This window comes from Daktulosphaira vitifoliae, unplaced genomic scaffold (genome assembly GCF_025091365.1).
Source record: "Daktulosphaira vitifoliae isolate Bord-2020 unplaced genomic scaffold, ASM2509136v1 Scaffold_1, whole genome shotgun sequence".
NCBI classification, from domain to species: domain Eukaryota; kingdom Metazoa; phylum Arthropoda; class Insecta; order Hemiptera; family Phylloxeridae; genus Daktulosphaira; species Daktulosphaira vitifoliae.
This window is the reverse complement of record NW_026099572.1, coordinates 49,248,234-49,261,656: the sequence shown is the minus strand read 5'-3', so window position 1 is coordinate 49,261,656 and position 13,423 is coordinate 49,248,234. Positions and strand designations below refer to the sequence as shown.

The window sequence follows — 13,423 nt, the reverse complement described above, 5'->3', positions numbered from 1 at the left end:
CCCCCAAAAAAAAAAAAAAAAAAAAACACATCTTAGTAAAACCAATACCTTCTCAGCTTTGCATCGAAGCTAAAAAATTAGAAGTGATAGAAAAAGTCTAATTGCAGATTTGAATACAATGCAAAAATTTGATTTAGAAAAAGAAAAGTAAAATTTTATGAGAAATAAAACAATATTATTTTTAAGATTAATATGCAGTCAGGAAATTTTATAATTACTATTTACTATTTATAATTACTATTTATAGTATATTTATCAGAAAAACTCATTATTTTTTTGCATTTTTATCATAATAGTACATATAAATAGAAATCATAGTAATCATTTATAAGTAATTTTTGGTATTTAAAAATATTCTACAATTGAAATATCCAGTACTGAATTAATTTTAATGATTTACTTTAACTAAAAAAAAAAAAAAGTTATCATTTTGAATCCTTTTTGTGGGCAGGTAAAGGGTTAGATTTATAAAAAAACCAAATGATAGGTAAAGACATGCATCTAAATAAAAAATATTTATACTGATTTGGTCATTTTTGATAAAGTTATAACAGTTAACAAAGTTATAAGTTTTATACATTGGACTACAAGGAACTTTCATCAGAAACAAAAATGTAATTTTCTAAATCAACTTTTCGTGATGTTTTTAAATGTGCAATTAGACTTTTTCTATCACTTCTAAGTTTTAATATTATTAAAAAATAGTATTTACATATAAAAAAATAATTAAGAACAAAAAAAAATTGTTTTAAAATAATACTGATTTGGATATTAATATGTTAAAAATAAGGAAAATGACATATTTAACCTATTTTTTTAATCGTTTAAAGTTGATTTTTGTAAATGTTTATAATAAAAAAAAATAATTTATTTTACCATAACTTTTAGCTCAAATGGCAAGTTTAAAATTGACATCATTAAATAGAAAATTTTATCAGTATTAAAAAAATTGTATCGTTAAGATTGATATGCAGCAAAAAATTTTATAATTACTATTTATTGTAAATTTATCAGAAAAGCTCACTATCAATATTTTTATCGTAATAGATAATTTAAATTGAAATAATAGTAATAACTTCCTAGTAACTTTTGGTGTTTGAAAAGATTCTGCAATTGAACTTAATTATTCAGAACTTAATTAATTTTAATGATTTACTTTAACTAAATGAACCAATCAAAACAAAGTTGTTAAAAAGATTTACTCAATTGAGCGTATAGTACAATTTGATTATAATTGTAAAAATCCATTATTAATTCAGGCGAAACTAACAATCATTTTTTTTAGAAATGATGTATATAGCAACATGTTACCTACAAATTTGGAATATAATAGTCTAGCATAATAGAGTAAAAAAATTATTAAATAACAAAGTAAAATGATTTAATTTTGTAGTTGTAACCTATCATATCAAACTTGATTCGTCAATAAATACTTTGAAAAGATTAGAAATTAATGATTTTCATTGTCTGTATGGAGAATATGGGATAAGTAACTGTTTAATTGATAAATTAGAATTCTTTTCAATTTTTGAGGGTAATATCTTCAACTAGATACAAATTGTAGTCATTTGACGTATCGTTGAAAAAAATAGGTCAAATTAGAGCAGAGAAAATAAATGATAGTCACAAAAAAAATCTTCTCAGCATTGCATCGATACTAAAACTTAAAATATAGTAAAATAATTTTAATATGAATAAAAAAGTTCTCCTACCAAATAAATATTTCACAAATATTTCATAAAAATAATAAAAAATATTTATATCGAAATTTACATATAAAATAATTCTCCTTTTATAGGTTTTCTAGAAAAAAAAAAATNTTATATCGAAATTTACATATAAAATAATTCTCCTTTTATAGGTTTTCTAGAAAAAAAAAATTTTATATTATTTTAGTAAATACTTAAAAACATTCTAATATTGACCAATTAACACAATTTTTAATTAATTGTCATATTAATTTTGTTTTTATTTCATTATAGGAATGAGATTAAGTAAGTATAATTGTTTAATACATTTTCAAATTGATCATTCCACTAAATTTATTAGTTAAAGTTACCAAAATATTGTTTTAGAAATATGATTAAAAACACTAAGTAAAAATGATTTATCATATAGCATATTACTATATTAAATCGTATCACATTACTAAGTTAAAATTTTACTCATATATTGATTTAAGTGTCTCTTAGAATATAAATTTTCGAAATTCGAATGACTAAATTCTATAGCTTAACTTTATACATTCGAGAGGTATCCTTAAAATTATGTTGCAAGCTGTTGGTTTTTTACAGAGTTATGGAAAATTGTGTCCAAATTTTGAGAGTTATTTTATTAAATATTTTTTAACTTAAATTCTGACGAATTGTCGAGGAAATTGTTTTATTTCGAGTTGAACAGTTTGTAGTGATAGACACAAAATAAAGTACATATGGTAGAAATAATATTTTCTTAGCTTCGCATCAATACTAAAATAAAATATTAAACACATATCCAATAATTTTATAGTGTAGATTTTTCAAATTCAAACCAAAATAACAGTATTTTAATTTATATTTTATTTACAGTACTATGTAAATACTGTTTCAAATATACATTAAAAATAAGACAGTTTAGTGGGTGTTTACATGAGTTTTGTTTTGATTGCGGTGAAAATTACTTAAGGGGAAGAATAAAATGTCGAGTATGTGCACAAAATCAAAGAGATAATGAAAACATTGTAGCAGAAAAAAAAAATAAAATGTATAAAGAAAGGCTAACAACCACTAAAAATAATCATAAAAAGAAATAAATTGTCAACATTTTGAAAACCATCAGTGCAAAATAATAAGATATTAAATATTATATAGATAAATATTATTTATATCGACTACAACCGCAACACTTCTCTAAAACAAATAAAAAAAAAAAACCAAGAAGTCCTCAAATTCCACAAAAAAAAATTACATTCTTGTAACTAAAATATTATTTAATTTTATAAACTACCAATTATAATCTGAATGTACATTTTCTTTTAAATTTTAAGAATAATATTTTATAATTTATTATAAGTAATAGTATTGCAGAAAAAAGTTTTATATTTAAAAATATAATATATGAATAAATACTAATTATAGTATTTAAATTTAGTATGAAATTGATTATTAACAATCTATATAGAGAAAATATAAAAATAGTAAAGTAGTGTAACGCATATAAAAATGTAAATGTTGACACAATAATTTTCAATAAAAAAATGTTGTTACTTTTGGGTAAATACACTGGACTACAAAAAACTTTCATCATAAGCAAAAATATACTTCTCTTATTCAACTTTTCGTGCTGTTTTCAAATCTGAAATAAGACTTTTTCCATCACTTCTAATTTTTATATTATTATTCATTAATAAAAAAATGAGTATTATCATATAAAAAAACAACGGTAGTACAGTGGGGTTGTGGCACAAGCGTGAACGTGGCATAGTGGGGACAATTATAGATGATATCTGACAATTATTGAAATCACTATCATAAGAAACGCTTTGATGCAAATCAGTAGATAGTGATTAATATAAAAAAATATGGATTATTCAAAAAAAAAAAATAAACTATTATTTCCTTATTTATATCCTGATTAGTATTTCTTAGAATTTAAAGTGTAATTTATGAAAAAATATTTATTATAGCATTTTAATAAAGTATGAAATTGATATTTAACAATTTAGTATTGTAATTTTTAAGGAGAAATTTCAAAGTAGTTATTACTTTTATGGTAAACGTATATAAAAGATGAAGGTCTTGATGCAATACAAAAAAAAAAAATTGTTTATTACTTTTAAGTAAATGTATTGGTCTAAAAGAAATTTTCATCAGTGACCAATATATACATTTCTTAACCCATTTATGCGCCTATTTCAAATATTCAATTAAAGTTTCGCATATGGGCTCAATAATAACAAAATCCTTCTAATTAATATAACAAATATTTGTGATTATTATGTTACACATGAATAATCAATAAATATATATTAATTAAAAAAATACATAAAAAGCAAAATGTAGTATTTGCAGTATATTAATATGAATAATTATTTAATCACCAAGAGTTGCATAAAAATGCTTACTAAGACTTCTATTTACATAATTTATTACAATAAAACGTTTTCATCTAAATTTTAAGTTTTCCTTATAAATTTACTGTTTTTAAGTAAGTTAATTTAAGTTTCTGATCACATATGAATCTGAAAAATAGTATATTTTATTCCACATAAAATTTTTTATCTAATTATATTAATCCTACACTTGCAAGTTGAGCAAAAATTGTGTTTAAAAGTTCAACATTTTTAAATTATAAGTTTTTATAAAAATCAACTTTAAAGGACAAAAAAAAAATAAGTTAATAATATTTATTTATTTTTTTGTTTATTCTAAAATACCTTACAAGGGTTAGCCATAGTAATGAGTTCACCAATTTTTATAAAAGGGATATAAATCTAACTTACATTAAATATAAATTTAAAATTACTTTGATTATTTTTCCACCTAAAAAATAAAAAAAGGGACATTAAATTTTTAATTTAGTTTGAATAGTTATTTTTATCAATGCGTAAACGTAATGTACGGTGGCTGTGTCGTACACTTTATAGTCACGGGGTACAAAGTTCGAACTCCCCTAGGAGAAATAACTTTTTTGTATTTTTTTCTTAATTCTTTTTTGAAGGTGAAAAAAAATTTTAAATGAATAATAATAAATAACGTTCAATCAACATATTCAATGCATATCGAAGATCCTATCACTTTAGTCTCCCCTTGTGAGAAGGACTTTCTTATTTATATTAAAATATATTATTTTGTGGTTTATTTTTGTGTCTGTCGTTAGTTTTTCTAAGCTCTCACTTGACCAATTTTAATGACCAATACGTTAAAAGAACACAATTTTAATCTTGTTGAACTTATAAATCCGAATATTGAAAAGAATCCTTTAGAAACTTTAGAAATTCAGACAAATATTGCGTTATTATAAAAAATGGCCACTTCAAAAAAACTTTTTTAATTAAATATCTCCAAATTAATAGGAGTATAAAATTTGTTTTTGTACTGAATTACGCATTAAAATAAAATATTTTTCAATGATAATATTTCAATATATACTTAACTAAACTATATTTTTGTGGTGATTTCAAGTCTGAAATTAGATTTTTTCTATCACCTCTTTTTTGAAATTATTACTATAATAATCTATTATTTTAGAAACGCATGAAAAATGAATTTTTCATCAATTTATTATTATGTGTTATAAATAGTAATATTAGAGGTTTTTACATTCATTATACCGACGGTCGTTGGTTAAATAATGATTAATCGCATACCTGTAGCCCATGGTCAATATAGTAACCATCCAGACATTCGCACCGAATGCGCCTGTCTTTCAGTATACTACGTGAGAAGCTAGGAGGGGACCTATGTGAGTTTCTAAACAGAGTGGAGATCTACTTGGGCGACAATTAACAGGACTTTTATGGGATGAGTACTGCGGCACGATACGGTTAATTCACCCAGCGTCTTTTGCCAATCTACATAAGAAAGCACAAGACGTAGTTAAAATCGTGGCACCTCGTAACGCGCAGCCAGCGGCCTGAAAGCGGTCAGGCAACACGGGAGAGGACGCGCCGTCGTCCCTGTATAGATATTGTGGCGAAAGACACTGGCATCACCAATACCCAACCAACCAACTGTCACCCGAAACGACAATCGGCTAGGAAGGAATTAGTCCGCCCCTTAGCCTAAAACAGATCAAAACAGGATGTTTTAAACGAAGTCTCGTTTAAAGCGCACTTTGCTGTTACGCAATATTTACCTGGTAAAAATATATCAACCCAACGATCTTGGCACTCTTTCGGCACCACACCCTTCTTATCGGAATTGAGGACACCCCGCAGTAAATTCGGAAGTAATTAGCGAATCGGAGATCACTCATGTAGTCGACATGGCCGACAATAATGCGAGTCAGGTGTCCGAAGTTTTTTCGGACACAATTGGGAGGGGGGATATTAGTCGATCCGGCAAGTTCACCAATGGCAGTTAATGCTGTCTGCGAACAACTCGGTATTGCGGTTAAGAATCAGCCTCTCCCCGTTCGAACCGTAAGCCATCCGAGTAACCTTTAACGAAAATGCACGCGCAAAATTATTACTTAAGCAGTCGAGTTAGAATTGGAAACTGGCTTCGTCACAGCTTTACTCGAACAAACTGTTGTGTACTACGACAACAATCGGTACAAAGTATTTTTTGCTGTGAAAGTTTTAAAATTTTTCATGTTTTTAACGTGGAATATCCTGTAGAATGTGCGGATGAGTTGCTCATCCAGCAATATTTCTCAATAAAACCACAAAATATGATAAGACAAGTGTTCTAATGAATTATTATATGTGAACATTAATTTGTAAATATTATTTCCATCTTATCAGTTATTTTTTTGTGGATTCATTTAAGTTTGTCTTTCATATTTCTTGTTTGTTTATATGAAATTATTCCAGTAATAGTAGTGTATTTTACTAATTGGCTACTTAAGTCGATTTAAAAACATTGATTTAAATTTATATTTTGTTCATCATTCATATTTTGAACAATTATATTATCTAATTTTATGTTAGGTTTATAAAAAATAATTTTTTCAACCATAGTGCTATTAATATTTAAACAAAATTTACTATCAAAAATTAATACTTGTTAATTGTATTAGGTTTAATAATATAATATTATTTGACTTGATAATTGTGTACAATATTTTATTTTATATATTAATATATTTGTGAGAATTATTTTAAATATATTTGCTATGCCTTATTATTTTATATTTACTTTTTACGTTATACGTGTTACATACAATTTAATTTTAAATTTGTATCTAATATGAACAATATCGTGTCGTGTAACTGTAATCATGAAACACATACTAATAAAAATATACTAAAAACCAAAGTATTTATTATTGCAAAAAACAACTAAATAATAACTTTGTTTCGTACGAGGCAGCTAGACCGTAGGACGGCTAGTTGTGCACCGCACTAGAATGCCGTTTTATTTTAAGCCTGTTTAAATGGCTATTATTGAAGTGGGAGTGGGGCCACCTGGGTCGATGATGGCAAAAAACAAATAATAAGTAACGAGAGTAGACAATAATCACATAACAAATAACCACATATATTAGTAGTTCTTCAAAGAGTATCTTAAATTTAACGGGTAACGGGGGGCCCTTAAATATTAATAACCGGCGAAGCGGCATAAAACAAATTAGTTAACTTCAATTAAATAAATAATATTATAAAAAACTCAACTGAATAGATGAAGTTGTTGATAGTGATGAGTGGACTGTATGAGATCTTGTGGTAATGGTGTCAAACATCTGAGTATCACGAGTCAGAGTCTAGATCCAGGCACGTAATGGCAGATGAAAACAAACGGCGGAAAGCGACTACGGCAATGAAGTTTTTTAGCGATGGTCGGGGCCCAATCACTGGTGGCGTGCAAGGGCACGAGAACTTTGAGCACACGGGTGCAATAAACAAATAATAAGAATAACGGCGTACAATGGCCATTTACCATTCAAGCGAAGGCGCTTGCTACAAAAATAAAAAAACAATTGACACACTGACTTACGACGGCGAACTGACACGGATGACGATTGATACAAAGGCTAGGNCGCTTGCTACAAAAATAAAAAAACAATTGACACACTGACTTACGACGGCGAACTGACACGGATGACGATTGATACAAAGGCTTAAAGTCAAACCCAACACTAGGTCTTTTCTAAAGGTGTTCTCTACCAAACAAACTTAAAAAAAAGCGTTATTTTTTAGACTATAGTCTAAAACAATTCATTTGATGTAACAAAATATATTTTGTCGATTCGAAACATGATTTTTTCCGAATTATTAAGTATCACGTTTGATTCAATAAAATCATTGTTAACTTATTGACATTTTATACTATTCGGTGAAAATTTTAAAATTATCAGTCAATTATGAATTTTGTAGAATCAAAAATCGGATTTATCGAATCATTGGTTAAATCAACAAAATTTACATTTTAAAATCAATGAGAATTTTAAAGGACGTAAATAGCTTAAGATATTGTTAAATCAATCGCGATTTTTGTTAAATTTATCAGAAAGTTACGCGAGACTACCCGACAGGAACGATACACTTAGGCGCTAAGAAACGTACAACCGCTAGTTGGACACACAACATACAACCCGTCAACCGGATTTGTCACAGTCAGCACAACCGGCGCCCCTCGAACACAATTAACGCATACGAAATGTAATTACGCTGCGGTTTTTAACGACACGGTTGGGTCGCACAAAGTTAACCGAACATGATTAAGACTCGACACTCGCTAAGACCATACCACTACCCAATGCACAAGCACAAAATTATCGATGATATGGTAAACGACGTAGAGCTAATCGAACCGAGTGTATCGACTTGGTCAGCATCGTACTGACCAACAAGAACTTAGCGTTCTTAGAAGAAGGACTTTTCGCTTATGCTTAGCCTACAGACGATTAAACAATGTAGCCTTTTCGGACGCGTACGCCTTAACTAATCTAAACGACACGATTATAAATTTTTTTTTTATCATGACAGGGCGAAAATGTACACGAGTCTCGACTTAAAATCGGGTTATTGACAACACTCGTTAACATCTAATTGCATGATTCATTTTTATTTTACATTTTACATTTCTTTCGTGTATTATTTAAGATATTATTTTATATAATAATTTATACTATTAATTATATACTTAAAGTACTCAAGCAAAATAAATTTTGCCTTGTTTTAAGAGTAAAATCAATTGTTTTTTTATTTTTACACGAGCAACAAATGTAAGTAAACATGTTTTAAATATAAACTCAAAACGCGTATAATTGTATAACATTTGCAATCTTTATTATTTTGTAGTTATTAGCAAATATAACTAGTGTAAATTCTCTAAAAAATAATATCTGTTTACACGTCATATTTATTAGGCCACAAGTATTATTTTCACGATTAAAAATAATTATACTGTCAACTATCAATTTGCCCAAGTTTTGTTTAGATGACGATATCTGTTATTAATAAATATTTCGCCGATAGTTCTACTTATTTTTCATTTTATGGACTCGTTATAATATCAGTATAATAAGTCTACGTAAAATTTTCTCTAAGTTATTACTATATTGCTGAAAATTGCAAGAATGAAACTATATACTTTTAAGGGTTAAATCAAAACTGCAAGTTTACAGCGTTTAGAACTAAAAGGGGCTTGTTCGAATTCGCATTTTATCGTTTGGACTTAAAAATTGCCCCGTGACTTTCGTAAGTCTTATGAACGAAATAATTAAAGGTTATCTAAATGACTTCAAGTTTATCCGGATGATTAATTTATTCAAATTGTTTAGAAAATCATTTAGACTATTTAGGCAAAGTTTTAGAACTATTAGAATGACACGAGTTTACATGTCATACAAAATAGTTTAAAACAGTGTTATCTGAAATTTCCTTTCTGGGGCATATTATACAGTGTATAATATACACAATGGGGGCAATTTCAGACAGCTCGAACAACTTATATCTATACGCGTCCTATCCGTCCTACAAAACGCAAGGGATCTACGTAAATGTCTCTGAATATTTAATTGGTACAATTCGTTGACAACTACGCCGATATAATAGCGTCACAGACAAATCTATTAAAAAAGAGGAGCTAATTGGTTATGAACAGAAAATCATCAAAGGGCTTTTGAACACGCATACTAGGATTGACCTTAATGTATAGATGCAGAATTTTTTTTTTTTAAATTGATTGGGCTACCCCCGGAATTTGTTCAAAACTATAAATAAATAATTTGTGTCAAATTTCATTAATTTTGGTCAACCCTAAGCCGTGCCTCAAGAGGGTTGAAAATTTAATCATGAGAGTAGTTTTTCAATAATTGTAGTTTATCTCAAAATTTATGATTTTTACATAAAAGTTTATAAGAAAAAAATTGTAGATATGAATATTTTACATAAAAAAGTTATTATTAAAAAAGTATAAGTCAAATATTTTCATCGCAAAAGTTAAAAGTTCAACCAGATATATGTTTAAGAGTAAAATTCTGAAATTTTAACAATTTTAATATATACGATGAAGCGTTTGCGTTATAAAAAAAATGCTTGAGTAAAAGTTGTTTTAAATTAAATATTTCATATTTTTTATAAAAAAAAAAACAGTTATGAATTTTTTAATTTATAAGTATAAGTTAAACTTAAACTTAAATAATAAGTTTCGTTCTAAAATAATTGTAAAAAGACAACGAATCTTTTTAATCTTTTAAATAATTATAAATAATGCAATATAAAATTTACACATTATAAATGATTACAATATTTTACAATATCCAAATTCATGTATAAATTATATAAATATAAATAAAAAATGAATAAATAATAAAAATAATTTATCCCATTAGTGTAGCTTTTTTACTGTTAGGAAATTGCTTTTCATATCGTGTTACCACTTGTAANTATAAATTATAGAAATATAAATAAAAAATGAATAAATAATAAAAATAATTTATCCCATTAGTGTAGCTTTTTTACTGTTAGGAAATTGCTTTTGATATCGTGTTACCACTTGTAATATGTACTGTTTTTGTTCCTCGTTTTTAGATCCTATCTTATTAAAATCCTCCATTAATTTTACCGCACGCTCTGCAGTATCATTCACTACTTTTAAATTATTGATAATTTCTTGACCATTGCAATAACTTGAATTTTTTTCCCATATAGATGGGTCTGTTTCCATAAAACTATAATCAATATTAAATCGATCAAAAAAATTTAAAGTTTTACTTGTCACAAAATCTTCTATTTTTTTATTTTTTATAAAGTTTGATACTTCATTGAAGTATATAATATGAATAAATGAATATATGCGTTTATTTTTTATGACATAATTTTCTTCCCCATCGAAATTTTCAGTATCAATTCTTTTAATGTTAAATGCCATTTTAGTTTTTGTCTCGTGTGGAATATGTTTATCGAAAAATGCTAAAGCAATGTTGTCTGAAGTTAAATACCATAAATGGTTAACAAATTTTTAGATAATTCTCCATCTATGGTTTTGTATTGGAAAATATTTTTTAATAATTCTAAATCTTGTCGAGGCGAAAAAGCAGCAATTAGTGCATTAAACCAAACTTTGATGTATAAATTAACCAAGAAAATGCATATACTCGAGATTGAATTATATTCTTTTTGTGTCAACTTGAATTCTTCACGAAAATAAATATTTTAAGAGTATAAAGCGCTTTTGACATCCATCGAGCATGGTGAATCGCTCCTGGAGCTCTAAATAATACACCACTAGGCGGAACTCCATTTAAAAAAATTACTGTTAGCTCAAGAAATTCTCTATAATATTCTCTAAAGTGGGATAGTTTTAATTGATTTAAACAAAACTCTAAAATATGATCAATAGAACTTTGCAATTTTTCAAAAATAAATCGATCGTCGATACCGGACTTGTAATTTTCAGTATTAATTTTTGGCCAAGACTTTTGATAACGAAGAAATAAGGGGACATTCGGTCCTGAAGTTATACCAAAATTTGTGTCAAATGTACATTTTAAAATAATCTCGTAAATATGATGATGACACGGAAAGTATAAAATGTTTTTTTCTAACCATTGTTCTAACAAAACACACGTACCTTCAATCCTTTATTTTTTCAATTAAATTTTGAAGGATACAAAATTATAAATAATAGTTAATATAGTTTTAAGTAAAAGTAACAACACGAAAAACGGTGATTTTTTACACAAAAATAATAATTTTCGTTTAACTTTGACTGAATAAAATAGATAATAATAAACAATTGTTTTATTTACTTGTGTTAGTGGCTGTAGTATTAAAACACATAGCTTTTACGTGGTTTGTTAAACCCCAATCGACCAACGTTTAATATATAGCCTATGCCTGTGACTTAGAAGTTCCGTTTAACATCTTTGGTACTGCTAATAGTTGGTCATTTCCATTATTTGAAATAATTATAGGTAGTCTATCAAATATTTGTTTACTACATAAATCAGGTAATAATTTGCCGTCCCAATGTAAAAATAAGGCATTGAGATTAGTCACAAAAAATTTGTCGCGAATTTTTGTAGCTGAATTCCAACGTATTTTTTCACGATGTCGTTTAATTGATGACCTATTAACTATGATATCATTGACATCATGCCCTAATGATTCAGCCACTGCAATTATAATGTGCACTGCGTCTCGGTCGCTTATTTTGCACCTATCTAATGCTGAAGATAACTTTACAGTCATTATGTCTATTGTACCTCTTTGATTTATGGAGCTTGATATTGGCAAAACATTAGTTTTATTAGACGGGCCCGGTGAAAAATTAATATCTTCTAAATTTAATATTTGATCTTTAGTTTTTTTAACATTGCCATCAAACAAATTACTGAAGTCATCATTGTTTACAACTGTAAAACAATATAAATTAATTANCTGAAGTAATCATTGTTTACAACTATAAAACAATATAAATTAATGAATATAATGATGTATAAATCGTTGTAGATAATTTATAGATCGTAATATTTTAATCTAACTCACAATCATCAGGCAAACTTTCTTCTGTGTCGTCGCTTGTAGAACAGAATTCCACAGTTTTAGCTAAAATTTAAATAAAAATTGCATATGACTGAACAATACTATACTATTCATTGTTTATTTATAACTCAAAATACTTACTAGTTAAGTTGAATTCATCTTCATTAAGTTATCTTTTTTTCTCAAATTCTTTTAATTTTTTAAATTGCTCAAATTCTTTTTTTTGGTAAGTTACATCAACGCCAATAAGTGATCCTGTACGAACTTTTTGTTTTTAACTTATTTAAAACTGCTTGTCTATATCAATAGTCATCATGTCTAATGCAACTGCATGAGCAATATCAAATAGCTCATCAAAACATTGTACAAATTTATTTTCTTTATCTATCTGAGGATTTGTACACCGACTTGAATTTTTTTGCAAATTACGCCATGTATTGTACAATTCCTCTAATTTTGGTAAACAATTACGAACTTCTTTAGTAGGTATTCGAGCTTTTTGCCAGAATATCAATGTTTCATCGATCACTAAACGCGCACTATCACGAACACTCAAATTAACTTCTCGAATATTAAAAAATAATATCGATAAAACTTGTTTATTTTATGGTAATTTACATCCAACGAGTTGATGTGAACTATTACCAATTAAATAAATACTTATTCGTAAATTTCTTTTAGTCTCCATTAAATAAAAAAGTAATAATTAAGTTTAAAAAATCATAAAATACACAGACTACAGATTATCTCGATGAAACCTCAATGTTAAACGTTAACGTTTATTATTGA

General features: G+C 27.0%; 2 protein-coding genes across 5 annotated transcripts in view; one reads left to right on the top strand and one right to left on the bottom strand.

Annotated features, from left to right (window-relative positions):
* LOC126896735 (uncharacterized) overlaps positions 1-3,124 on the top strand; it is a 23,364-nt gene extending 20,240 nt beyond the window's left edge. For 2 of the 3 annotated variants that reach the window (XM_050669776.1, XM_050669777.1), the window contains 2 exons: positions 1,983-1,994; positions 2,568-3,124. In XM_050669776.1, the coding sequence (XP_050525733.1) occupies positions 1,983-1,994; positions 2,568-2,791 (236 nt within the window). In that variant the 3' untranslated portion in view covers positions 2,792-3,124. Of the gene's footprint in view, positions 1-1,861; positions 1,923-1,982; positions 1,995-2,567 lie in introns of those variants that run through there. The other variant, XM_050669779.1, reaches the window with a different exon arrangement.
* Positions 1-13,423, bottom strand: part of LOC126896731 (uncharacterized) — a 395,864-nt gene that overhangs the window by 294,937 nt on the left and 87,504 nt on the right. The window lies entirely within an intron of this gene.